General features: G+C 50.8%; 1 protein-coding gene and 9 non-coding genes across 10 annotated transcripts; all 10 read right to left on the minus strand.

The window, feature by feature from the left end:
* Positions 1-4316: 4316 nt before the first annotated feature.
* Positions 4317-4388, minus strand: trnam-cau (transfer RNA methionine (anticodon CAU)). Its single transcript has one exon. It is a non-coding gene; the product is annotated as a tRNA-Met (tRNA).
* Positions 4389-5534: 1146 nt separating this feature from the next.
* Positions 5535-5606, minus strand: trnam-cau (transfer RNA methionine (anticodon CAU)). The gene has a single exon. It is a non-coding gene; the product is annotated as a tRNA-Met (tRNA).
* A 1625-nt stretch (positions 5607-7231) lies between these two features.
* On the minus strand, positions 7232-7303 carry trnam-cau (transfer RNA methionine (anticodon CAU)). Its single transcript has one exon. It is a non-coding gene; the product is annotated as a tRNA-Met (tRNA).
* Positions 7304-8442: 1139 nt separating this feature from the next.
* Positions 8443-8514, minus strand: trnam-cau (transfer RNA methionine (anticodon CAU)). The gene has a single exon. It is a non-coding gene; the product is annotated as a tRNA-Met (tRNA).
* A 1622-nt stretch (positions 8515-10136) lies between these two features.
* On the minus strand, positions 10137-10208 carry trnam-cau (transfer RNA methionine (anticodon CAU)). The gene has a single exon. It is a non-coding gene; the product is annotated as a tRNA-Met (tRNA).
* Positions 10209-11354: 1146 nt separating this feature from the next.
* trnam-cau (transfer RNA methionine (anticodon CAU)) lies at positions 11355-11426 on the minus strand. Its single transcript has one exon. It is a non-coding gene; the product is annotated as a tRNA-Met (tRNA).
* Positions 11427-12567: 1141 nt separating this feature from the next.
* trnam-cau (transfer RNA methionine (anticodon CAU)) lies at positions 12568-12639 on the minus strand. The gene has a single exon. It is a non-coding gene; the product is annotated as a tRNA-Met (tRNA).
* Positions 12640-14222: 1583 nt separating this feature from the next.
* Positions 14223-14294, minus strand: trnam-cau (transfer RNA methionine (anticodon CAU)). The gene has a single exon. It is a non-coding gene; the product is annotated as a tRNA-Met (tRNA).
* Positions 14295-15462: 1168 nt separating this feature from the next.
* Positions 15463-15534, minus strand: trnam-cau (transfer RNA methionine (anticodon CAU)). The gene has a single exon. It is a non-coding gene; the product is annotated as a tRNA-Met (tRNA).
* A 5624-nt stretch (positions 15535-21158) lies between these two features.
* Positions 21159-26323, minus strand: snapin (SNAP associated protein). Its single transcript, XM_078431924.1, has 5 exons — positions 26309-26323; positions 25715-25902; positions 24914-24960; positions 23334-23452; positions 21159-22115 (listed from the first exon to the last, which is right to left on the minus strand). Exons 1-5 carry the CDS (start codon positions 26321-26323, stop codon positions 22014-22016), a joined length of 471 nt encoding a protein of 156 aa, XP_078288050.1. The 3' UTR covers positions 21159-22013.
* Between the last annotated feature and the right edge of the window lie 1219 nt (positions 26324-27542).

A 27542-nucleotide genomic window follows, 5' to 3' on the forward strand; every position in this document is an offset into this window, starting at 1 on the left:
CGCCGGCGGCTAAATGCCCCGCCGGTCAGGGTCGACCCCTCCGCGCCCACTACGGTCACCCCTCGCCGATGCCCAAACTGCAACTTCTCGTCACACCAGTTTAACGTTTGCCCAGCGCAGGGCAAAACCTGTAATTCCTGCGGGAAAATGAACCACTTTTCTGCAGCCTGTCGTTCTCGTGGGAGACCTGTCCCTGCTCCTAGAAGGAATCTAAACAACCTTGCGAACAGTGATAGCGCAACCGGTTCCCAGCACCAACACGAGGAACTCCCCGATCCAGATACAGTGTTTTCGCTTTTGGGTGCACCTGCGTTGATAACGGATCCTTCCGTGCATGTTACTGTCAATGGACACTCCTTCCCTGCCAAGGTCGATACTGGTGCTTTTGCAAATGTTATGTCTGTTGGCCTCTTCGAGCAGATAAGCTCGGGGGAGAGGGTTACTCCTGACGACTCCCGCCTTCATGCCTATGGGGGAGGTGTTCTGGTTGCCGTGGGGAAGGCAACGGTTATCTGTACTGTTCTGAAGACCTCTCGGCCCCTCACGTTCCTCCTGCTAGCATCTGACAACGTCACCCTGCTGGGCGCCCGTGCATGCCAGGACTTTGGCTTGGTTTCATTCCACCGCGACATCCACCTGGTGGAGGCCCCCATGGACCCCCTGATCGAGTATCCCGACCGATTTGATGACGTCCTGGGGAAGCTGCCCTGTGCCTACAAGATCGTTGTTGACCCGGGGGTCAACCCGGTGGTTAGACCGGCCCACCGTGTGTCTTTTGCCATGAAGGGCCGCGTGGAGTCCACACTACGTGGCATGGTGGACATGGGCATCCTCAAGGAGGTGAGTGCCCCCACCCAGTGGGTCTCCACCATGGTGGTCGCTGCCAAGAAGGATGCGAGCGAGATCAGGATCTGCATCAACCCAAAAGACCTGAACCTGGCTATCAAACGCCCGCACTACCCCATGCGGACGGTGGAGGACGTCGCGGCACAGGTCGGTCCAGCCACAGTTTTCTCGGTCCTAGATGCCAAGAGCTCCTTTTGGCAGATCCCTTTGGATGCACGTTCCTCCTTCCTGACCACCTTCAGCACACCTTTTGGCAGGTTCCGTTTCCTCCGCATGCCTTTTGGGATCAACTCAGCAAGCGAGGTTTTCCAGCGTACAATGGAGCAGCTGTTTGCCGGGTTGCCGTGCGCCATCATTGTGGATGACATCCTGGTGTACGGGAGGGACGTCGCTGAGCACGACCGACACCTCCGCCAAGTCCTGGACAGGGCTCGTGAGATCAATCTCAAACTTAATCAACGGAAGTGTCGATTCCGCGTTGAGGAAGTCACCTACGTTGGCCATGTTTTCACGGCGGGGGGCCTGAAGCCAGACCCCGAGAAGACGGCGGCGATCACCGATATGCCCGCTCCCACTGACGTGCCCGGCCTGCAGCGCTTTCTGGGCATGGTCAACTACTTAGGCAAGTTCATACCCGACCTCAGCGAACTGAGTGCCCCCCTGAGGGAGCTGACCAAGAAGGAATATGCCTGGGCCTGGCTCCCGCACCACCAGTCGGCCTTCGTGGCCCTGAAGTCCAGACTCGCACGGACCCCCACTTTGCAGTTTTTCGACCTGAACAGGCCAATCGTCCTCACCTGCGATGCATCTCGGTTCGGACTTGGTGCTGCCTGCCTGCAGCTCTATGACGACCGGCAGCTGCCCGTCTCCTATGCCTCTCGCACAATGACCCCTGCTGAACAGCGATACGCGCAGATTGAAAAAGAGCTCCTTGCCGTGGTGTTCGCGTGCTCCAAATTCAAAGACTACGTTCTGGGCAACACCTTCACCATCGAAACTGACCACCAACCGCTGGTCTCTATTCTGAACAAGCCCATCCACGCAGCCTCGTCCCGTTTGCAGCGGATGATGCTGCAGCTTCAGCGCTTTACCTTCGATATCGTGTACCGCAAGGGCAAGGAGATGTTCGTGGCAGACACTTTGTCCCGTGCCCCACTACCTTCCACTTCCCGCCATCCGTACGAATCGGCTGACCTGATGGTGTTGAACGTCAACATCGTTCCATCTTGGCAGATGCAGTCCCTGGTCACACACACTGCCGCTGATCCTGCCCTGCAACAGCTTGAGAGCGTCATCCGCCGTGGCTGGCCTGACCGACGGTCTTCCCTGCCGGCTGGTGCCGTGCCCTACTTCCTGGTTCGGGATGAACTGGTGCTGCACGCGGGCGTGGTGGTGAAGGGTCACAAGGTCGTGGTGCCGGCCGCGCTGCGAGATCACTACTTCAAGACTGCCCACAACGGACACCCCGGGGTGGAGGCCACTTTATCCCAGGCCCAGGCACAATTTTACTGGCCTGGCATGGTTCGGGACATCCGGGACAGGGTCTCCGCCTGCGCTGCCTGCAACCGCCTACTACCTCATCAGCAGCGCCAGCCTCTCCTGCAGCAGCCGGCTCCCGAGTTGCCGTGGATGGCTGTTGCCGCCGACATTTTCGAGTGGCGTGGCAAACACTACCTGGTCCTGGTGGACTCCTACTCCAGCTGGTTCGAGGTGGACCTGCTGCCGTCCCTCACGTCTGCTGCCGTCATCGGGAAGCTTCGCCGCCACTTCTCTACCTTTGGTTCCCCGGCATCCCTCCAGTCCGACAACGGGAGCCAGTTTACCAGCGCGGAGTTTGCCGCTTTCGCCACCCTGTGGAACTTTCGCCACATCACCAGCAGCCCCGAGTACCCGCAAAGCAATGGACTTGCAGAGCGCGCTGTCCGCAGCGCGAAGGAACTGATGGAACGTTGTCGGTTTACCAGTTCTGACTTGTACCTTGCCCTCCTCAACCTCCGCAACATCACCCGGGACCCCGCGCTCGGCTCCCCGGCCCAGCGCCTCATGTCCCGCACCACTAGACCCCCCATCCCCGTCTCCCAGCAATCCCTGAAACCAACGGCTCGCAGCCCTGCAGCTGTCAAGGAGCGCATCATCGAAAAGCAAGTGATTCAGAAACGCTCCTTTGACAAATCGTCCCGTCCCCTTCCCCCTCTGTTCGCTGGCCAGGTTGTCCGGATGGAGTCCGCCTCGGGCCACAACCGGCTGGCCGTGGTCGTCGGCAATGCTGACTCTCCACGGTCGTACCTGGTTAATTACGAGGGCACCGTGTACCGTCGTACCCGACAGCACCTGATGCTGGTCAACGAGCCTGCACCGCCTCCCGCGGTCCCGTATTCACCTCCCGTCCAGTCACCGGTGCCTGATGTGCCTCCTGCTCCCGTCCATCCTCGCGTGCCCCAACCTGCGCCGTCTCGACTGTCTGTGCCCGGCTCGCCCCAGCCCCTTTCCCCTCCTTCGCCTGCGCGTTTGCGGGTATCGCCGCCCGGTTCTCCTCCTTCCCCTTGTTCCCCTGCCTCGGTACCCGCACCCGTCCCTGCTCTTCCTTCGGCCGAAGGGGATGGGGGGTTGCGCACCCGCTCTGGGCGAGTGGTCAAGCCGCCTGTCCGGTACGGTGGGTACGAGTAGTCTGTGTGGTGCTGCATTCTATCTGCTCCCTGCTTATAGTTTAAGTCTAGCGTATGAGCCGTGGTCGCTCTTGTTTCCAAGAGGAAGGATGTAGATCAGTGCATGTTCCTTTAACATAGTGACCTCACCACTACTAACCACTCCCCATGGTCTCTTGTATAACTGTAGCTTCCCCACCTCCAGCTCGCTCTCTAGTGCCAGTGATGACCACGGACAGCTAGGGCATAATGTGTGTAGTGTTATTAATAAACTTATTTAGTAAAAGACTCTGCGTACGAGTGACATCCTTTTACAAAAACTGTAGGCAATACTCCAGGTGTGGTCTCACCAATGCCCTGTACAACTGCAGCAGAACCTCCCTGCTCCTATACTCAAATCCCCTCGCTATGAATGCCAACATACCATTCGCTTTCTTCACTGCCTGCTGCACCTGCATGCCTACTTTCAATGACTGGTGGTTTTAAATGGCCTCTGTGTGTGGCCCCTGGTTCTGGACTCCCCCAACATTGGGAACATTTTTCCTGCATCTTGCTTGTCCAGTCCTTTTATAATTTTATACGCCTCTATAAGATCCCCTCTCATCCTTCTAAACTCCAGTGAATACAAGCCCTAGTCTTTCCAATCTTTCCTCATATGATTTGCACAGTGGATAAAAAAAACATTTAAAAGATTTTACAGATTAAAAAAATATATATATATATGCCAAATTACAAGCACATTTGTCAATTCATTGCATTATTAATTAATTACAAACTGTATGAACACACTTTTCCAAATTAAAGATGAGTCTAATAAAAAACAGCTAGCAGAGGATGGTTTCGATCCATCGACCTCTGGGTTATGGGCCCAGCACGCTTCCGCTGCGCCACTCTGCTCACGTCAGGGTTGATCATCTACAATCAGCAACCCATGCAGAGAATTCCACAACCTCACAACAAATTCTCTGGGTGTAAAAGTTTCTTCTCACCTCAGTTTTAGAAACATAGAAAATAGGTGCAGGAGTAGGCCATTCGGCCCTTCGAGCCTGCACCGCCATTCAATATGATCATGGCTGATCATCCAACTCAGTATCCCGTACCTGCCTTCTCTCCATACCCCCTGATCCCTTTAGCCACAAGGGCCACATCTAACTCCCTCTTAAATATAGCCAATGAACTGGCCTCAACTACCTTCTGTGGCAGAAAATTCCACAGATTCACCACTCTCTGTGTGAAAAAAGACTTTCTCATCTCGGTCCTAAAAGACTTCCCCCTTATCCTTAAACTGTGTGGCCCCTTGTTCTGGACTTCCCCAACATCGGGAACAATCTTCCTGCATCTAGCCTGTCCAACCCCTTAAGAATTTTGTAAGTTTCTATAAGATCCCCCCTCAATCTTCTTAATTCCAGCGAGTACAAGCCGAGTCTATCCAGTTTTTCTTCACATGAAAGTCCTGCCATCCCAGGAATCAATCTGGTGAACCTTCTCTGTACACCCTCTATGGCAAGAATGTCTTTCCTCAGATTAGGAGACCAAAACTGTACGCAATACCCCAGGTGCGGTCTCACCAATGGCCTGTACAACTGCAGCAGAACCTCCCTGCTCCTATACTCAAATCCTCTCGCTGTGAATGCCAACATACCATTCGCTTTCTTCACTGCCTGCTGCACCTGCATGCCTACTTTCAATGACTGGTGGTTTTAAATGGCCTCTGTGTGTGGCCCCTGGTTCTGGACTCCCCCAACATTGGGAACAATTTTCCTGCATCTAGCTTGTCCAGTCCTTTTATAATTTTATACGTCTCTATAAGATCCCCTCTCATCCTTCTAAACTCCAGTGAATACAAGCCCTAGTCTTTCCAATCTTTCCTCATATGATTTGCACAGTGGATAAAAAAACCATTTAAAAGATTTTACAGAATAAAAATATATATATATATATGCCAAATTACAAGCACATTTGTCAATTCATTGCATTATTAATTATTTACAAACAGTATGAACATACTTTTCCAAATTAAAGATTAGTCTAATAAAACACAGCTAGCAGAGGATGGTTTCGATCCATCGACCTCTGGGTTATGGGCCCAGCACGCTTCCGCTGCGCCACTCTGCTCACGTCAGGGTTGATCATCTACAATCAGCAACCCATGCAGAGAATTCCACAACCTCACAACAAATTCTCTGGGTGTAAAAGTTTCTTCTCACCTCAGTTTTAGAAACATAGAAAATAGGTGCAGGAGTAGGCCATTCGGCCCTTCGAGCCTGTATGCACCGCCATTCAATATGATCATGGCTGATCATCCATCTCAGTATCCCGTACCTGCCTTCTCTCCATACCCCCTGATACCTTTAGCCACAAGGGCCACATCTAACTCCCTCTTAAATATAGCCAATGAACTGGCCTCAACTACCTTCTGTGGCAGAGAATTCCACAGATTCACCACTCTCTGTGTGAAAAAAACTTTCCCATCTCGGTCCTAAAAGACTTCCCCCTTATCCTTAAACTGTGTGGCTGGCCCCTTGTTCTGGACTTCCCCAACATCGGGAACAATCTTCCTGCGTCTAGCCTGTCCAACCCCTTAAGAATTTTGTAAGTTTCTATAAGATCTCCAAAGACGTACAGGTATGTAGGTTAATTGGCTGGGTAAATGTAAAAATTGTCCCTAGTGGGTGTAGGATAGTGTTAATGTACGGGGATCGCTGGGCGGCACGGACTTGGAGGGCCGAAAAGGCCTGTTTCTGGCTGTATATATATGATATGATATGATATGATAAGATCCCCCCTCAATCTTCTAAATTCCAGCGATTGCAAGCCGAGTCTATCCAGTCTTTCTTCATATGAAAGTCCTGCCATCCCAGGGATCAATCTGGTGAACCTTCTCTGTACTCCCTCTATGGCAAGAATGTCTTTCCTCAGATTAGGAGACCAAAACTGTACGCAATACTCCAGGTGTGGTCTCACCAAGGCCCTGTACAACTGCAGCAGAACCTCCCTGCTAGTATACTCAAATCCCCTCGCTATATCATATCATATATATACAGCCGGAAACAGGCCTTTTCGGCCCACCAAGTCCGTGCCGCCCAGCGATCCCCGTACATTAACACTATCCTACACCCACTAGGGACAATTTTTACATTTACCCAGCCAATTAACCTACATACCTGTACGTCTTTGGAGTGTGGGAGGAAACCGAAGATTTCGGAGAAAACCCACGCAGGTCACGGGGAGAACGTACAAACTCCTTACAGTGCAGCACCCGTAGTCAGGATCGAACCTGAGTCTCCGGCGCTGCATTCGCTGTAAAGCAGCAACTCTACCGCTGCGCTACCGCAACATACCATTCGCTTTCTTCACTGCCTGCTGCACCTGCATGCCTACTTTCAATGACTGGTGGTTTCAAATGGCCTCTGTGTGTGGCCCCTGGTTCTGGACTCCCCCAACATTGGGAACATTTTTCCTGCATCTTGCTTGTCCAGTCCTTTTATAATTTTATACGTCTCTATAAGATCCCCTCTCATCCTTCTAAACTCCAGTGAATACAAGCCCTAGTCTTTCCAATCTTTCCTCATATGATTTGCATAAGTGGATAAAAAAGACATCTAAAAGATTTTACAGATTAAAAAATATATATATATGCCAAATTACAAGCACATTTGTCAATTCATTGCATTATTAATTAATTACAAACAGTATGAACATACTTTTCCAAATTAAAGATGAGTCTAATAAAAAACAGCTAGCAGAGGATGGTTTCGATCCATCGACCTCTGGGTTATGGGCCCAGCACGCTTCCGCTGCGCCACTCTGCTCACGTCAGGGTTGATCATCTACAATCAGCAACCCATGCAGAGAATTCCACAACCTCACAACAAATTCTCTGGGTGTAAAAGTTTCTTCTCACCTCAGTTTTAGAAACATAGAAAATAGGTGCAGGAGTAGGCCATTCGGCCCTTCGAGCCTGCACCGCCATTCAATATGATCATGGCTGATCATCCAACTCAGTATCCCGTACCTGCCTTCTCTCCATACCCCCTGATCCCTTTAGCCACAAGGGCCACATCTAACTCCCTCTTAAATATAGCCAATGAACTGGCCTCAACTACCTTCTGTGGCAGAGAATTCCACAGATTCACCACTCTCTGTGTGAAAAAAAACTTTCTCATCTCAGTCCTAAAAGACTTGCCCCTTATCCTTAAACTGGACCCCTTGTTCTGGACTTCCCCAACATCGGGAACAATCTTCCCGCATCTAGCCTGTCCAACCCCTTAAGAATTTTGTAAGTTTCTATAAGATCCCCCCTCAATCCTCTAAATTCCAGCGAGTACAAGCCGAGTCTATCCAGTCTTTCTTCACATGAAAGTCCTGCCTTCCCAGGAATCAATCTGGTGAACCTTCTCTGTACTCCCTCTATGGCAAGAATGTCTTTCCTCAGATTAGGAGACCAAAACTGTACGCAGTACTCCAGGTGTGGTCTCACCAATGCCCTGTACAACTGCAGCAGAACCTCCCTGCTCCTATACTCAAATCCCCTCGCTATGAATGCCAACATACCATTCGCTTTCTTCACTGCCTGCTGCACCTGCATGCCTACTTTCAATGACTGGTGGTTTTAAATGGCCTCTATGTGTGGCCCCTGGTTCTGGACTCCCCCAACATTGGGAACATTTTTCCTGCATCTTGCTTGTCCAGTCCTTTTATAATTTTATACGTCTCTATAAGATCCCCTCTCATCCTTCTAAACTCCAGTGAATACAAGCCCTAGTCTTTCCAATCTTTCCTCATATGATTTGCACAGTGGATAAAAAAAACATTTAAAAGATTTTACAGATTAAAAAAATATATATATGCCAAATTACAAGCACATTTGTCAATTCATTGCATTATTAATTAATTACAAACATTATGAACATACTTTTCCAAATTAAAGATTAGTCTAATAAAACACAGCTAGCAGAGGATGGTTTCGATCCATCGACCTCTGGGTTATGGGCCCAGCACGCTTCCGCTGCGCCACTCTGCTCACGTCCGGGTTGATCATCTACAATCAGCAACCCATGCAGAGAATTCCACAACCTCACAACAAATTCTCTGGGTGAAAAAGTTTCTTCTCACCTCAGTTTTAGAAACATCAAAAATAGGTGCAGGAGTAGGCCATTCGGCCCTTCGAGCCTGTATGCACCGCCATTCAATATGATCATGGCTGATCATCCAACTCAGTATCCCGTACCTGCCTTCTCTCCATACCCCCTGATCCCTTTAGCCACAAGGGCCACATCTAACTCCCTCTTAAATATAGCCAATGAACTGGCCTCAACTACCTTCTGTGGCAGAGAATTCCACAGATTCACCACTCTCTGTGTGAAAAAAAACTTTCCCATCTCGGTCCTAAAAGACTTCCCCCTTATCCTTAAACTGTGTGGCCCCTTGTTCTGGACTTCCCCAACATCGGGAACAATGTTCCTGCGTCTAGCCTGTCCAACCCCTTAAGAATTTTGTAAGTTTCTATAAGATCTCCAAAGACGTACAGGTATGTAGGTTAATTGGCTGGGTAAATGTAAAAATTGTCCCTAGTGGGTGTAGGATAGTGTTAATGTACGGGGATCGCTGGGCGGCACGGACTTGGAGGGCCGAAAAGGCCTGTTTCTGGCTGTATATATATGATATGATATGATATGATAAGATCCCCCCTCAATCTTCTAAATTCCAGCGATTGCAAGCCGGGTCTAACCAGTCTTTCTTCACATGAAAGTCCTGCCATCCCAGGGATCAATCTGGTGAACCTTCTCTGTTCTCCCTCTATGGCAAGAATGTCTTTCCTCAGATTAGGAGACCAAAACTGTACGCAATACTCCAGGTGTGGTCTCACCAAGGCCCTGTACAACTGCAGCAGAACCTCCCTGCTAGTATACTCAAATCCCCTCGCTATATCATATCATATATATACAGCCGGAAACAGGCCTTTTCGGCCCACCAAGTCCGTGCCGCCCAGCGATCCCCGTACATTAACACTATCCTACACCCACTAGGGACAATTTTTACATTTACCCAGCCAATTAACCTACATACCTGTACGTCTTTGGAGTGTGGGAGGAAACCGAAGATTTCGGAGAAAACCCACGCAGGTCACGGGGAGAACGTACAAACTCCTTACAGTGCAGCACCCGTAGTCAGGATCGAACCTGAGTCTCCGGCGCTGCATTCGCTGTAAAGCAGCAACTCTACCGCTGCGCTACCGCAACATACCATTCGCTTTCTTCACTGCCTGCTGCACCTGCATGCCTACTTTCAATGACTGGTGGTTTTAAATGGCCTCTGTGTGTGGCCCCTGGTTCTGGACTCCCCCAACATTGGGAACATTTTTCCTGCATCTTGCTTGTCCAGTCCTTTTATAATTTTATACGTCTCTATAAGATCCCCTCTCATCCTTCTAAACTCCAGTGAATACAAGCCCTAGTCTTTCCAATCTTTCCTCATATGATTTGAATAAGTGGATAAAAAAAACATTTAAAAGATTTTACAGATTAAAAAATATATATATCTTCCAAATTACAAGCACATTTGTCAATTCATTGCATTATTAATTAATTACAAACGGTATGAACACACTTTTCCAAATTAAAGATGAGTCTAATAAAAAACAGCTAGCAGAGGATGGTTTCGATCCATCGACCTCTGGGTTATGGGCCCAGCACGCTTCCGCTGCGCCACTCTGCTCACGTCAGGGTTGATCATCTACAATCAGCAACCCATGCAGAGAATTCCACAACCTCACAACAAATTCTCTGGGTGTAAAAGTTTCTTCTCACCTCAGTTTTAGAAACATAGAAAATAGGTGCAGGAGTAGGCCATTCGGCCCTTCGAGCCTGCACCGCCATTCAATATGATCATGGCTGATCATCCAACTCAGTATCCCGTACCTGCCTTCTCTCCATACCCCCTGATCCATTTAGCCACAAGGGCCACATCTAACTCCCTCTTAAATATAGCCAATGAACTGGCCTCAACTACCTTCTGTGGCAGAGAATTCCACAGATTCACCACTCTCTGGGTGAAAAAAGACTTTCTCATCTCGGTCCTAAAAGACTTCCCCCTTATCCTTAAACTGTGTGGCCCCTTGTTCTGGACTTCCCCAACATCGGGAACAATCTTCCCGCATCTAGCCTGTCCAACCCCTTAAGAATTTTGTAAGTTTCTATAAGATCCCCCCTCAATCTTCTTAATTCCAGCGAGTACAAGCCGAGTCTATCCAGTTTTTCTTCACATGAAAGTCCTGCCATCCCAGGAATCAATCTGGTGAACCTTCTCTGTACTCCCTCTATGGCAAGAATGTCTTTCCTCAGATTAGGAGACCAAAACTGTACGCAATACCCCAGGTGCGGTCTCACCAATGGCCTGTACAACTGCAGCAGAACCTCCCTGCTCCTATACTCAAATCCTCTCGCTGTGAATGCCAACATACCATTCGCTTTCTTCACTGCCTGCTGCACCTGCATGCCTACTTTCAATGACTGGTGGTTTTAAATGGCCTCTGTGTGTGGCCCCTGGTTCTGGACTCCCCCAACATTGGGAACATTTTTCCTGCATCTTGCTTGTCCAGTCCTTTTATAATTTTATACGCCTCTATAAGATCCCCTCTCATCCTTCTAAACTCCAGTGAATACAAGCCCTAGTCTTTCCAATCTTTCCTCATATGATTTGCACAGTGGATAAAAAAAACATTTAAAAGATTTTACAGATTAAAAAAAAATATATATATATGCCAAATTACAAGCACATTTGTCAATTCATTGCATTATTAATTAATTACAAACTGTATGAACACACTTTTCCAAATTAAAGATGAGTCTAATAAAAAACAGCTAGCAGAGGATGGTTTCGATCCATCGACCTCTGGGTTATGGGCCCAGCACGCTTCCGCTGCGCCACTCTGCTCACGTCAGGGTTGATCATCTACAATCAGCAACCCATGCAGAGAATTCCACAACCTCACAACAAATTCTCTGGGTGTAAAAGTTTCTTCTCACCTCAGTTTTAGAAACATAGAAAATAGGTGCAGGAGTAGGCCATTCTGCCATTCGAGCCTGCACCGCCATTCAATATGATCATGGCTGATCATCCAACTCAGTATCCCGTACCTGCCTTCTCTCCATACCCCCTGATCCCTTTAGCCACAAGGGCCACATCTAACTCCCTCTTAAATATAGCCAATGAACTGGCCTCAACTACCTTCTGTGGCAGAGAATTCCACAGATTCACCACTCTCTGTGTGAAAAAAACTTTCCCATCTCGGTCCTAAAAGACTTCCCCCTTATCCTTAAACTGTGTGACCCCTTGTTCTGGACTTCCCCAACATCGGGAACAATCTTCCTGCATCTAGCCTGTCCAACCCCTTAAGAATTTTGTAAGTTTCTATAAGATCCCCCCTCAATCTTCTAAATTCCAGCGAGTACAAGACGAGTCTATCCAGTCTTTCTTCACGTGAAATTCCTGCCATCCCAGGGATCAATCTGGTGAACCTTCTCTGTACTCCCTCGATGGCAAGAATGCCTTTCCTCAGATTAGGAGACCAAAACTGTAGGCAATACTCCAGGTGTGGTCTCACCAAGGCCCTGTACAACTGCAGCAGAAACTCCCTGCTCCTATACTCAAATCCCCTCGCTATGAATGCCAACATACCATTCGCTTTCTTCACTGCCTGCTGCACCTGCATGCCTACTTTCAATGACTGGTGGTTTTAAATGGCCTCTGTGTGTGGCCCCTGGTTCTGGACTCCCCCAACATTGGGAACATTTTTCCTGCATCTTGCTTGTCCAGTCCTTTTATAATTTTATACGTCTCTATAAGATCCCCTCTCATCCTTCTAAACTCCAGTGAATACAAGCCCTAGTCTTTCCAATCTTTCCTCATATGATTTGCACAGTGGATAAAAAAAACATTTAAAAGATTTTACAGATTAAAAAAAAATATATCTGCCAAATTACAAGCACATTTGTCAATTCATTGCATTATTAATTAATTACAAACAGTATGAACATACTTTTCCAAATTAAAGATTAGTCTAATAAAATACAGCTAGCAGAGGATGGTTTCGATCCATCGACCTCTGGGTTATGGGCCCAGCACGCTTCCGCTGCGCCACTCTGCTCATGTCCGGGTTGATCATCTACAATCAGTAACCCATGCAGAGAATTCCACAACCTCACAACAAATTCTCTGGGTGAAAAAGTTTCTTCTCACCTCAGTTTTAGAAACATCGAGCCTGTATGCACCGCCATTCAATATGATCATGGCTGATCATCCAACTCAGTATCCCGTACCTGCCTTCTCTCCATACCCCCTGATCCCTTTAGCCACAAGGGCCACATCTAACTCCCTCTTAAATATAGCCAATGAACTGGCCTCAACTACCTTCTGTGGTTCCACAGATTCACCACTCTCTGTGTGAAAAAAAACTTTCCCATCTCGGTCCTAAAAGACTTCCCCCTTATCCTTAAACTGTGTGGCCCCTTGTTCTGGACTTCCCCAACATCGGGAACAATCTTCCTGCGTCTAGCCTGTCCAACCCCTTAAGAATTTTGTAAGTTTCTATAAGATCTCCAAAGACGTACAGGTATGTAGGTTAATTGGCTGGGTAAATGTAAAAATTGTCCCTAGTGGGTGTAGGATAGTGTTAATGTACGGGTTTGCTGGGCGGCACGGACTTGGAGCGCCGAAAAGGCCTGTTTCTGGCTGTATATATATGATATGATATGATATGATAAGATCCCCCCTCAATCCTCTAAATTCCAGCGATTGCAAGCCGAGTCTATCCAGTCTTTCTTCACATGAAAGTCCTGCCATCCCAGGGATCAATCTGGTGAACCTTCTCTGTACTCCCTCTATGGCAAGAATGTCTTTCCTCAGATTAGGAGACCAAAACTGTATGCAATACTCCAGGTGTGGTCTCACCAAGGCCCTGTACAACTGCAGCAGAACCTCCCTGCTAGTATACTCAAATCCCCTCGCTATATCATATCATATATATACAGCCGGAAACAGGCCTTTTCGGCCCACCAAGTCCGTGCCGCCCAGCGATCCCCGTACATTAACACTATCCTACACCCACTAGGGACAATTTTTACATTTACCCAGCCAATTAACCTACACACCTGTACGTCTTTGGAGTGTGGGAGGAAACCGAAGATTTCGGAGAAAACCCACGCAGGTCACGGGGAGAACGTACAAACTCCTTACAGTGCAGCACCCGTAGTCAGGATCGAACCTGAGTCTCCGGCGCTGCATTCGCTGTAAAGCAGCAACTCTATCGCTGCGCTACCGCAACATACCATTCGCTTTCTTCACTGCCTGCTGCACCTACCTGCATGCCTACTTTCAATGACTGGTGGTTTTAAATGGCCTCTGTGTGTGGCCCCTGGTTCTGGACTCCCCCAACATTGGGAACATTTTTCCTGCATCTTGCTTGTCCAGTCCTTTTATAATTTTATACGTCTCTATAAGATCCCCTCTCATCCTTCTAAACTCCAGTGAATACAAGCCCTAGTCTTTCCAATCTTTCCTCATATGATTTGAATAAGTGGATAAAAAAAACATTTAAAAGATTTTACAGATTAAAAAATATATATATCTTCCAAATTACAAGCACATTTGTCAATTAATTGCATTATTAATTAATTACAAACAGTATGAACATACTTTTCCAAATTAAAGATTAGTCTAATAAAAAACAGCTAGCAGAGGATGGTTTCGATCCATCGACCTCTGGGTTATGGGCCCAGCACGCTTCCGCTGCGCCACTCTGCTCACGTCAGGGTTGATCATCTACAATCAGCAACCCATGCAGAGAATTCCACAACCTCACAACAAATTCTCTGGGTGTAAAAGTTTCTTCTCACCTCAGTTTTAGAAACATAGAAAATAGGTGCAGGAGTAGGCCATTCGGCCCTTCGAGCCTGTACGCACCGCCATTCAATATGATCATGGCTGATCATCCAACTCAGTATCCCGTACCTGCCTTCTCTCCATACCCCCTGATCCCTTTAGCCACAAGGGCCACATCTAACTCCCTCTTAAATATAGCCAATGAACTGGCCTCAACTACCTTCTGTGGCAGAAAATTCCACAGATTCACCACTCTCTGTGTGAAAAAAGACTTTCTCATCTCGGTCCTAAAAGACTTCCCCCTTATCCTTAAACTGTGTGGCCCCTTGTTCTGGACTTCCCCAACATCGGGAACAATCTTCCTGCATCTAGCCTGTCCAACCCCTTAAGAATTTTGTAAGTTTCTATAAGATCCCCCCTCAATCTTCTTAATTCCAGCGAGTACAAGCCGAGTCTATCCAGTTTTTCTTCACATGAAAGTCCTGCCATCCCAGGAATCAATCTGGTGAACCTTCTCTGTACTCCCTCTATGGCAAGAATGTCTTTCCTCAGATTAGGAGACCAAAACTGTACGCAATACCCCAGGTGTGGTCTCACCAATGCCCTGTACAACTGCAGCAGAACCTCCCTGCTCCTATACTCAAATCCTCTCGCTGTGAATGCCAACATACCATTCGCTTTCTTCACTGCCTGCTGCACCTGCATGCCTACTTTCAATGACTGGTGGTTTTAAGTGGCCTCCCCTTTATTCTTAGACTGTGTGTGGCCCCTGGTTCTGGACTCCCCCAACATTGGGAACATTTTTCCTGCATCTTGCTTGTCCAGTCCTTTTATAATTTTATACGTCTCTATAAGATTCCCTCTCATCCTTCTAAACTCCAGTGAATACAAGCCCTAGTCTTTCCAATCCTTCCTCATATGATTTGAATAAGTGGATAAAAAAAACATTTAAAAGATTTTACAGATTAAAAAATATATATATATATCTGCCAAATTACAAGCACATTTGTCAATTCATTGCATTATTAATTAATTACAAACAGTATGAACACACTTTTCCAAATTAAAGATGAGTCTAATAAAAAACAGCTAGCAGAGGATGGTTTCGATCCATCGACCTCTGGGTTATGGGCCCAGCACGCTTCCGCTGCGCCACTCTGCTCACGTCGGGGTTGTGGTGGCGCAACGCTAAAGTAGCCACGTGTCACCGTAGGCGTCACCGTTTTGACGTCACTGGCGGATCGACGCAAGTCGCGCTTCTGACGCGGCGAGGCAGCGTCTCCTAGCAACCGATTGGGCCTAGTGGTGGAGGGAGAATGGAGAAGCCTGAGGGCCCTCATCTCCCCCCCCCCACTCACCTTGTCCCCATCTTCTTCTCCCCCTCATTTTGTCCCCCATCTTCTCTCCCCTCCACCATGTCAGCATTTCTCTCTCCCCTCCATCTTGCCCCCATCTTTTCCCTCCACCTTGTCCCCCCTAATTTGTTCCCCTTCTCTCTCCCTCCCACTTATTCCCTCCTCTCCTCCCTTCCCAACTCGTTACCTCTCCTCTTCCCTCCACTCGTACCTTATTCACTTCCCCCACCGTGCCCCCATCTTCTCTCCCCTCCACCGTGCCCACATCTTCTCTCCCCTCCACCTTGCCCCCATCTTCTCTCCCCTCCATCTTGCCCCCATCTTCTCTCCCCTCCACCTTGCCCCCATCTTCTCTCCCCTCCACCTTGCCCCCATCTTCTCTCCCCTCCACCGTGCCCCCATCTTCTCCCCCCTCCACCTTGCCCACATCTTCTCTCCCCTCCACCTTGCCCCCATCTTCTCTCCCCTCCATCTTGCCCCCATCTTCTCTCCCCTCCACCTTGCCCCCATCTTCTCTCCCCTCCACCTTGCCCCCATCTTCTCTCCCCTCAACCTTGCCCCCATCTTCTCTCCCCTCCACCTTGTCCCCACCTTCTCTCCCCTCATCGTCCCCTTCCCTCCCCTCAACCTTGTCCCCTTCCTCGCTCCCCTCCACCTTGTCCCCTTCCTCGCTCCCCTCCACCTTGTCCTTCTCCCCCCTCCTTGTCCCCACCTTCTCCCCCTCCTCTTCTTCTTTCCTCTTTTCTCTCCCCTAACTTGTTCCCCTCTCCCTCCCACTTATTCCCTCCTCCCCCCCCCTTCCCAACTCGTTACCTCTCCTCTTCCCTCCACTCGTACCTTCACCTCTCCCCCTTCCACATTGTGCCCTCTCCTCTAACTTGTTCCCCTTTTCTCCCAACTTGAGTTCCTCCCCCCATCGTTCCACTCTTTCACCTTGTTCCTCTTCTCTACCTCCCCACGCGTTTTCTCTCTTCTCTCCCCCAGCACTTGTCCCCATCTTCCCTCCCCTCCACCTTGTTCCCTATCTTCTCCCTCCACCTCTTGTTTCCTCTTTACTCTCCCCTAACTTGTTCCCCTTCTCTCCCTCCCACTTATACTTGTTCCCCATTTCTCCCAACTTGAGTTTCTCCCTCTCACTTGCTCCCTTCTTTTCCCCCCATCGTTCCACCCCTTTCCCTCTTGTTCCCTCTTCTTTATCCCCCTCCCCACGTTTCCTCTCTTCTCCCCCTGCCACTTGTTCCCCACTCTTCTACTCCCCAACTTTGTTCCCCCATCACCTCTTCCAATTTATTCCCTTTGCACCCTCCACATATCCCCCCTCCCCCCTCATTCCCCTCTCTCCTCCCCCACCCCTCCTTTCCCAAAATTCAACATCACCCAACCATCTCCGATCCTCTGAAGGGCACAATGAGGGGACCGAGGGGGTGGGGGAGTTAGTTTTATTTGTGTAGGAGGGCCGAATGGCCTACTCCTTCACCTATTTTCTGTTTCTATGAACTGCTGTAGGTAGGAAAGACGCTGGTTTAAACCCAAGACAGACACGAAAAGTTGGAGTAACTCAGCGGGTCAGGCAGCATCTCTGGAGAAAATGAATAGGTGGCATTTTGGGTCAAGACCATTCTTGGGGTCCCATTTTTTTGCTGGGGTTCCCATTCTGAACAGAGAGTCCACACTGTTCCTCGAACAGGTCACAGTGACTCTGTGCTGGGACTGACCCGGGAGATTCCTGCACTTCTACACACTCATCCGTTGTGACGCTGATGAAGGGCTGCTGTGGGAAGGTAGACGTTCCCACCCCCAGGGCTCTGGGGCAGATGAGGCTCGTCAGCCTGGGAAGGCAGGCCATCTAGGAGAGGGGAAACTCTGATCGAAAACCTCCACTGCCTTGTGGCCATATCCGGTCATGGAAAAGGCTCCAGGAGTAAACCTCAGGAAAAATCCGGAGTCGGAGCCCCCAAGGCAGTTCGTCGTTGTCCACAGCCTCGTTCTGGCAGCTCCTGCAATGGCGCTGATGCCAAACTGTAACGGCTCTGCTATATATATATATATAAGAAAATAACCGCAGGTGCTGGTACAAATCGATTTATTCACAAAATGCTGGAGTAACTCAGCAGGTCAGGCAGCATCTCGGGAGAGAAGGAATGGGTGACGTTTCGGGTCGAGACCCTTCTTCAGACTGATGTCGGGGGTGGGACAAAGGAAGGATATAGGTGGAGACAGGAAGATAGAGGGAGAACTGGGAAGGAGGAGGGGAAGAGAGGGACAGAGGAGCTATCTGAAGTTGGAGAAGTCGACGTTCATACCACCGGGCTGCAAACTGCCCAGGCGAAATATGAGGTGCTGCTCCTCCAATTTCCAGCGGGCCTCACTATGGCACTGGAGGAGGCCCATGACAGAGAGGTCAGACTGGGAATGGGAGGGGGAGTTAAAGTGCTGGGCCACCGGGAGATCAGTTGCGTTAATGCGGACCGAGCGCAGGTGTTCAGCAAAGTGATCGCCGAGCCTGCGCTTGGTTTCGCCGATGTAAATAAGTTGACATCTACAGCAGCGGATGCAATAGATGAGGTTGGAGGAGGTGCAGGTGAACCTCTGTCTCACCTGGAAAGACTGTTTGGGTCCTTTGATGGAGTTGAGGGGGAGGTAAAGGGACAGGTGTTGCATCTCGTGCGGTTGCAAGGGAAGGTGCCCGGGGAGGGGGTGGTTTGGGTAGGAAGGGACGAGTGGACCAGGGAGTTACGGAGGGAACGGTCTCTGCGGAACGCAGAGAGGGAAGGGGATGGGAAGATATGGCCAGTGGTGGGGTCCCGTTGTTGGTGACGGAAATGTTGGTGGATGATATGTTGGATCCGCTGGCTGGTGGGGTGGAAGGTGAGAACGAGGGGGATCCTGTCCTTGTTGCGAGTGGGGGGAGGGGGAGCAAGAGCGGAGTGCGGGATGTAGAAGAGACCCTAGTGAGAGCCTCATCTATAATGGAGGAGGGGAAGCCCCGTTTTCTGAAGAACGAGGACATCTCGGAAGCCCTAGTCTGAAACACCTCATCACGGCTCTGCTGTTCTTTTGGATCGATCAGCGACGTGGAGAGGGGGGGACGTGCTGCATGGGCAACAGCCTCTCCTTCATATGACATCGCCCAGGCTTACATCCGTCCGCACATCGACCGACGCTGCTCTAGCCGAGGTGTGGAGCAAGCAGCCAACAACCAGGATGCATCACCCATGGTCGGCCATTTTGAACTGCCACAGATTGAAGGAGACGACCGAGGAATTAAAAATAAAGCAGCCAACAAAAGCGTTTCACAATATCTTGGTACAACGTGAGAATAAACTAAACGCTATCCCCTTTATCCTAAATCGGGTAGATGCACAGAATCTCTTGCCCAGAGTGGGGGAATCGAGGACCAGATTACATCGGTTCACGGTGAAGGGGAAAAGATTTAATAGGAATCTGAGGTGTAACTTTTTCCACACAGAGGGTGGTGGGTGTATGGAACGAGCTGCCGGAGGAGGTAGTTGAGGCTGGGACTATCCCAACGTTTAAGAAAGTTATATAGTATAAGAAAATAACTGCAGATGCTGGTACAAATCGATTTATTCACAAAATGCTGGAGTAACTCAGCAGGTCAGGCAGCATCTCGGGAGAGAAGGAATGGGTGACGTTTCGGGTCGAGACCCTTCTTCAGTCTGGGTCAGAAGGGTCTCGACCCGAAACGTCACCCATTCCTTCTCTCCCGAGATGCTGCCTGACCTGCTGAGTTACTCCAGCATTTTGTGAATAAATGTTTAAGAAAGTTAGACAGGTACATGGATAGGACAGGTTTGGAGGGATATGGACCTTTATCCTCTAGTTCAGTTTATTATTCTCACATGTACCGAGATACAGTGAAATTCTTTTTCGTTGCGTGCTATCCAGTCAACGGAAAGACTGTACATTACAACCAAGCCGTCCAGTGTAGAGTTACAGGATACAACATTTAATGCAAAATATAACACTGAAATCAGGTAAAATCTAATTAAAGATAGTCCAATTCCCGGAATGGCGGGACTGTCGTATGTTGAAAGACTGGAGCGACTGGGCTTGTATACACTGGAATTTAGAAGGATGAGAGGGGATCTTATCGAAACGTATAAGATTATTAAGGGGTTGGACACGTTAGAGGCAGGAAACATGTTCCCAATGTTGGGGGAGTCCAGAACAAAAGGGGCCACAGTATAAGAATAAGGGGTAGACCATTTAGAACTGAGATGAGGAAAAACATTTTCAGTCAGAGAGTTGCGAATCTGTGGAATTCTCTGCCTCAGAAGGCAGCTCTGAATGCATTCAAGAGAGAGCTGGATAGAGCTCTTAAGGATAGCGGAGTCAGGGGGTATGGGGAGAAGGCAGGAACGGGGTACTGATTGAGAATGATCAGCCATGATCACATTGAATGGCGGTGCTGGCTCGAAGGGCTGAATGGCCTCCTCCTGCACCTATTGTCTCCAATGAGGTAGATGGGAGGTCAGGACGGTTCTCCAGCTGATATCCGGACCATTCACTTGCCTGATAACAGCTGTGAAGAAACTCCCTGAATCTGGAGGTGTGCGTTTTTGCACTTCTGCACCTCTTGCCCGATGGGAGAAGAGGGAGTGACCGGCGGCGAGACTGGTCCTTGATTATGCTGCTGGCCTTGCCGAGGCAGCGCGAGGTGTAGATGGAGTCAACGGAAGGGAGTAGCGTCGCCAACTATTGCACTCCCAAATACGGGACAAGGTGACGTCACCGCCCCGCGTGCCACGTGACCTCACCCAGCTAGTGGCCACGTGCTCCCGCTCCACTAATGGCGGCCGCAAGTGCTGGGAGGCGGGTTGTGTAGGGAAAAAAACCCAGCAGATGCTGGTTTATGTCAAAGGTAGACACAAAAAGCTGGAGTAACGCAGCGGGTCAGGCAGCATCTCTGGAGAGAAGCTGCCTGACCCGCTGAGTTACTCCGACTTTTTGTGTCCACCCGGGAGGCGGGTTGCTAAGCAACCTCCGTTAGGCGTTGCTGGGGTCTCTGGGCCTACACTGTCCGCACCGCACCTACACCAGCCTAGACTACTGCAACTCCCTATACACTGGGATCAGCCAATCTTCCCTGTCCCGCCTGCAACTGGTCCAAAACGCCGCAGCGAGACTCCTGACGGGTACCCGTAAAAGGGACCACATCACCCCGATTCTGGCCTCTCTCCACTGGCTCCCTGTACGGTACAGAATCAACTTCAAGCTCCTCCTATTCACGTATAAAGCCCTAAATGGATACTCCCCCCCACATCAAAAATCTTCTAACCCCCCCTCTCTAACTCCAGGTCCCTCAGGTCGGCCGACTTGGGGCTACTCACTATCCCGCGGTCTAGGCTTAAGCTCAGGGGTGACCGCGCTTTTGCGGTTGCAGCTCCTAGACTGTGGAACAGCATCCCTCTCCCCATCAGAACTGCCCCCTCCATCGACTCCTTTAAGTCCAGGCTCAAAACCTATTTCTACTCCCTAGCGTTTGAGGCTCATTGAGGAGGCGCTGTGAACTGTTTGCGTGCTACTGTATGTTTCATTTTTTTTTCCCATTGGAACCTAATCAGATGTACAGCACTTTGGTCAACGTGGGTTGTTTTTAAATGTGCTATACAAATAAAATTGCCTTGACTTGACTTGACTACACTAGGTAGGCACAGACTTTTTTAACCAGCACTTGCAGTTTTTTTTCCTACCACACTGTCCGGGCCTACAGCGACCCCCGGGCCCAATACGGGACAAGCCAATTTAGCCCAAAACATGGGATGCCCCGGCTAATAAGGGACAGTTGGCAACCCTGTCAGGGAGGTTGGTTTGTGTGTGTGTGTGATGGTCTGGGCTGCGTCCACAACTCTGGAGCTTTGCGTGGTCTCGGATAGAGCATGTGTATATACTGATCTTTTATTTATTTCTCCTGTTTATGACATTGTTTACAGAGTACCCTGTTTACATATTCTGTTGTGCTGCTGCAGGTAAGGATTTCACGGTCCTGTTTTTGGGTCGCGTGACAATAAAAATCTTTTGACTCCAAAACCTAACGTTACACTCAGGATTTGCAAACGTGCCGGCGGCGCATTATAGAGTTGCGTTGGCTATTAACAGCGACACTGAAGCAGATACAAGGCGAGCTAAGCCATTAAAAAAAATATCAGCGCGCGTGGAAAATTCTTCCCCCCGGCAGCACGCCCGGAAGGAAATCAGTCCGATGCTGTTTAAGGTCCCTCTGAAGCAGCCGACAGGATTGAGGTGTTCCCCTTGGAGGACTTCACTTGCTCGGAGAACCAGGCATGTAAATCCTGGATTCCAGGTAGGCTTTTCTCCGCGTCATCTCCTTAGCAACGCTGTGGTTTAGACGCCGTAGTCTCTCCTGCGCCGACCCCCAAAAAATAAAATAAGAGGACGTGGTTAAAGACTGTTTAAATTCATGGTTAGAACTAGACCAAGTGGACCCGTTGGGCCCAAACTTCTCCTGCATTGGTGCAGCACCCTCTCTTCCCCCCACTCCACCCCCCCCCTCCTCCTCCATCCCTCCTCTCCATCTCTAGGAGATAGATTAAAAACTTTTAAATGTGAATAACTTAAAAAATATAACACCGATTTCAATGAAACTTCTTCCATTAGCACCAAAGGGACGGCGGTGAGTAAGGTGGGCCTAAAATTGTCGCGCTATCGTGTACCGTTTTGGCAGTAGTTCAGGAACAAACAAACGAGTGTTTTAGTATATAGATAGATAGGTGGTTGAAGGCTGCTTAGAGAGACAGCATGGTTGGCAACAGAGGCAGACACACAGTGCTGGAGTAACTCAGCGGGTCAGGCAGCATCTCTGAAGAAAAAGGATGGGTGATATTTCGGGTTGGAACCCTTCTTCAGAACCAAAACATCGCCTATTCATTTTTTTCTGGGATTGGGTGGAGTTGCTGCCTTACAGCACCAGAGACCCGGGTTCGATCCTGACTACTGCTGCCTGTACGGAGTTTGTACGTTCTCCTCGTGACCTACACGGGTTTTCTCCGGGAGCTCTGGTCCAAAGACGTGCGGGTTGGTAGGTTAATTGGCTTGGTATCATTGTAAATTGTCCCCAGTGTGTGTAGGACAGTGTTAGTGTGCGGGGATCGCTGGTCGGCGCGGACCCGGTGGGCCGAAGGGGCCTGTTTCCGCGCTGTATCTCTAAACTTAACTAAGGATAGACACAAGATGCTGGAGTAACTCAGCGGGTCAGGCAGCAGCTCTGGAGAGAAGGAATGGGTGACGTTTCGGTTTGAGACCCTTCTTCAGAATTCAGACTCCAGTTGAAAGGAATATGGGGAGAAGGCAGGAACGGGGTACTGATTGTGGATGATCAGCCACGATCACGGTGAATAGCGGTGCTGGCTCGAAGGGCCGAATGGCCTCCTCCTGCACCTATTGTCTATTTTCCATTGTCTGAAGAAGGGTCTCGACCTGAAACGTCGTCCATTCCTTCTCTCCCGAGATGCTGCCTGACCCGCTGAGTTATTCCGGCATTTTGTGTCTACCTTTGCAACAATATTGCGGTGGTACGAGTGGGGATTTGCAGTCCCTCCCCCCCCCCCTCCCATGTTCCCACCTGGGCGTTCTGCAGGATGTTGCTGACCAGCACGACCCTCCGCCGGGCATTCAGCAGCTTCTTCACGTACGGGTCCAGGTCCAGAGACACCTTCTGCTCATCATTTACCCGGCACAGCTCTGGAGAGGGGGAGAGATCAGCCGGCCGCCCTCTCCACCGTCACAGCCCGCTCACCCCCCCACCCTCTCTTACTCCTCTTTCCTGTCTGCCCCCCACCCTGCTTACCCCTCTCCCTGCCCCCCACCCTAACCCTCTCCCTACCCCCCTCTACCCTGCTTACCTCTCCCTCTGCCTCCCCCACTCACCCCCCCACCTCCTCTTCCCTGTCCTCCCCCCACACCCTATCTTAACCTCGCCCAGCCTCTCCCCCATTCACCCCCCTAACCCTAACCCCTCTCACTGCACCCCCCCACCCTGTCTTACCCTTGCCCAGTCTCTCTCCCACTTACCCCCTAACCCTGCCCCCCCTCCCGCTCACCCCCAACCCTAACCCTCTCCCTGCCTACCCCCACTCACCCCCACCCTAACCCTCTCCCCGTCTCCCTCCCATTCACCCCCCCACCCTAACCCTCTCCCTGCCCCCACTCACCCCCCCACCCTAACCCTCTCTGCCCCCCACTCACCCCCCCACCCTAACCCTCCCCGTCCCTCCCATTCACCCCCCCCACCCTAACCCTCTCCCTGCCCCCACTCACCCCCCACTCTAACCCTCTCCCTGCCCCCACTCACCCCACACCCTAACCCTCTCTCTGCCCCCACTCACCCCCCACCCTAACCCTCTCTCTGCCCCCCCACTCACCCCACACCCTAACCCTCTCTCTGCCCCCACTCACCCCCCCCACCCAACCCTCTCCCTGCATCCTCCTGCTCACCTCCCCACCCCATCTTACCCCTAACATGCCTCACCCCCACCCTATCTTACCCTCTCTCTGCCCCCCCTCCTGCTCACCCTCCCACCTTAACCCTCTCCATGCCTCCCTCCAACTCTATTGCACCGTCTTACTCTCTCCCTGCCTCCCTCCCCAATCACCCCCCCCCCTCCCACCCTATCTTACCCCTAACATGAAGATAGACACAAAATGCTGGAGTAACTCAGCGGGTCAGGCAGCATCTCGGGAGAGAAGGAAGGGGTGACGTTGCGGGTCGAGACCCTTCTTCAGACTGTCCACATATTATGTTACAGTTGTACAAGACATTGATGAGGCCACCTAAGGGTCTCGACCCGTCACACATTCCTTCTCCCCAGAGATGCTGCCCGACACGCTGAGTTACTCCGGCATTTTGTGTCTACCTTCGATTTATACCAGCATCTGCATTTTTTTCCTTACCCCTAACATGCTTCCCTCCCAATCACTCCCCACCCTGTCTTACCCCTCGCCCTGCCTCTCTCCCACTCTACCTCACCCCCCTGCCTCATCCCCGCCCCCCCTCAACCTCCTCTTCCCAACTTGTTCCCCCTCCCCCCCACACCCTCTTCCCCCCCCCCCCCCACTTCTTCTCCCTTCCTTCTCTCACTTCCCCCCCCCCCCCCCCATACCTAACCTCCCCATTCCCCGCCCCCCCCCCCCCCAACATCTCACCAGCTGCCAGTCGGTCGATCTGCTCCCTCAGCTCCACCTGACTCTCCCTGTGGGGGGAACCAGATGTCGTCAGTCGGGCAACGGACCGGTCCCCTCCCACCCGGCCCCCTCCCACCCACCCCCTCCCCTATTACACTGCACCCCTACCTCCCACCATCTCTCTCCCTCCCTCTCTCCCAACACCCTCCTCTTCCCTTCTTCCAACCTCCCCTCCCTATTCCACATCACCCCCTCTCCACATCCACTCTCATCCACATCTCCGCTCTCCCACTTCCCTCTACCCCCCCATCATCTCTCCCCTCCCCACTACAAGCCTTCTCCCCTCTCCACATCTCCCCCCTCCCTACTCTGCCACTCCCCCCCATCCCTCTCCTCCACCCTTCCCTACCTCTCTGACTTCTCCCCGCACTTGATTGGCTGCTCCTGCCCTTCCACCCCTCACATCCTCCCCTCCCTCCCTTCTCCAACCATTCTTCCATCCCCACCTCTTCCCTCCCTCCCCTCTCCCTCCCCTCCATCTCTCCCTCCCCTCCCCCTCCCTCTCCCTCCCCTCCCCACCATCTCTCCCCCTCCCTCCCCCCCACAAACTCACTATCTCTCTCCCTCTTCCATCTCCTCACTCCCCTCCTCCCTCCACTCCTCCTCCCTCTCCCTCCCCTCTCCCCCCTCCCCCCACTCCCTTACCTCCTCCCTCTCTCCTCCCTCCTCTTTCTCTCCTCCCTCCCTCCTCCTCTTTCCCTCCCTCTCTGCCCCTCTCACTCCTCTCCCCCCCCCCCCCTCCCCTTCCCCTCTGCTCAGTACCTGACGGCCTGCACCTGCCCGTCCACCTCCTGCACCCCCGGGCGGAGCAGCTCCAGGAGGCCGTCGCTCAGCGCGTCCCCCCCGCGGATCGGCCGCCATCCCACCGCGCTGCCGCCTGGGAGGAAGGTCAACAACGGCCTGGCCGCGCTGCACTGTGGGAGGAAGGTCAACAACGGCCGCGCTGCCGCCTGGGAGGAAGGTCAACAACGGCCTGGCCGCGTTGCCGCCTGGGAGGAAGGTCAACAACGGCCGCGCTGCACTGTGGGAGTAACGTCAACAACGGCCGTGCTGTCGCCTGGGAGGAAGGTCAACAACGGCCCGCGCTGCACTGCGGGAGGAAGGTCACAACGGCCGCGCTGCCCCCTGGGAGGAAGGTCAACAACGGCCGCGCTGCACTGCGGGAGGAAGGTCACAACGGCCGCGCTGCCCCCTGGGAGGAAGGTCAACAACTGCCTGGCCGCGCTGCCGCCTGGGAGGAAGGTCAACAATGGCACATTTTTTTAGCAACATTTCATTATCTTAATAAAAGCAATAAAATTTTGGGGGCAATGTAATTAAAGAAATACTTCCAACTACAACAGCAATTGCTCAAACCTGAAATAGCAACATGGTCTGCCCCCGCTATGCATTCGGGGAGAAAGGTCAACGCTAGTATGTCCAATCCAAAGATACTAGAGGAACAAGATGGCCACTCGACCCTAAAATGCGTAGTGCGTCACGGCGCCATTTTAGTAGGCAGAAACTTGCAGAAACATTTTAAAAGAAAAATAACAAAAATCTGTGAATTGAGATGAGATATGTTCTGCATTTGAATGGTATCATCACACGTACTGTTCCCCCAAAACACGGAGTTCCCCCAAAACACGGATTACACTGCGAGGCAGAACGAACGGCGGGTTTTGCTTACTAAAATGGCGGTGGTCGCCTCCTAAAATGGCGGATTTTGCCTACTAAAATGGCGGACTACACTTCAGCAAAGGCGATTTCAACGGAGTGGTCCATCTTGCTCCTCTAGTATCTTTAGACCAATCTGCCTTATGGGTAGGTGGTCAATATGGGCACAAGGAACTGCAGTTGCTGGACCACTTGAAAACACAAAGTGCTGGAAGAACTTAGGCAGAATCTCATAGTCGTACAGCACGGAAACAGGCCCTTCAGCCCAACTTGCCCACACCGGCCAACAATTGTTCTGGTTGATTACTGCGCAAACCCCTCATAAGTGGTTATCTCGTGCAGGCTGGTTCTGGTTGTCCCAGCTACACTAGTCCCACCTGCCTGCGTTTGGTCCATATCCCTCCAAACCTGTCCTGTCCATGTACCTGTCTAACTGTTTCTTAAATGATGGGATAGTCCCAGCCTCAACTGCCGCCTCCAGCAGCTCGTTCCATACACCCACCACCCTTTGTGTGAAAAAGTTACCCCTCAGATTCCTATTAAATCTTTTCCCCTTCACCTTAAACCTATGTTCTCTGGTCTTCGATTCATCTACTCTGGGCAAGAGACTCTGTGCATCTACCCGATCTAGTCCTCTCATGATTTTACACACCTCTCTCAGATCACACCTCATCCTCCTGCACTCCAAGGAAAAGAGTCTCATCCTGATCAATCTCTCCCGCTTTAAATGATGTTGAAAGGCACACAATATGGACAAGTGGCTTTTTATTAAACTTGCATTGCATTATTCAATATTAAAAATACATACAGGTATGTAGGTTAAATTGGCTGGGTAAATGTAAAAATTGTCCCTAGTGGGTGTAGGATAGTGTTAATGTACGGGGATCACTGGGTGGCACGGACTTGGAGGGCCGAAAAGGCCTGTTTCCGGCTG

This window comes from Rhinoraja longicauda, chromosome 44 (genome assembly GCF_053455715.1).
Source record: "Rhinoraja longicauda isolate Sanriku21f chromosome 44, sRhiLon1.1, whole genome shotgun sequence".
In the NCBI taxonomy this organism is placed as follows: Eukaryota; Metazoa; Chordata; class Chondrichthyes; order Rajiformes; family Arhynchobatidae; genus Rhinoraja; species Rhinoraja longicauda.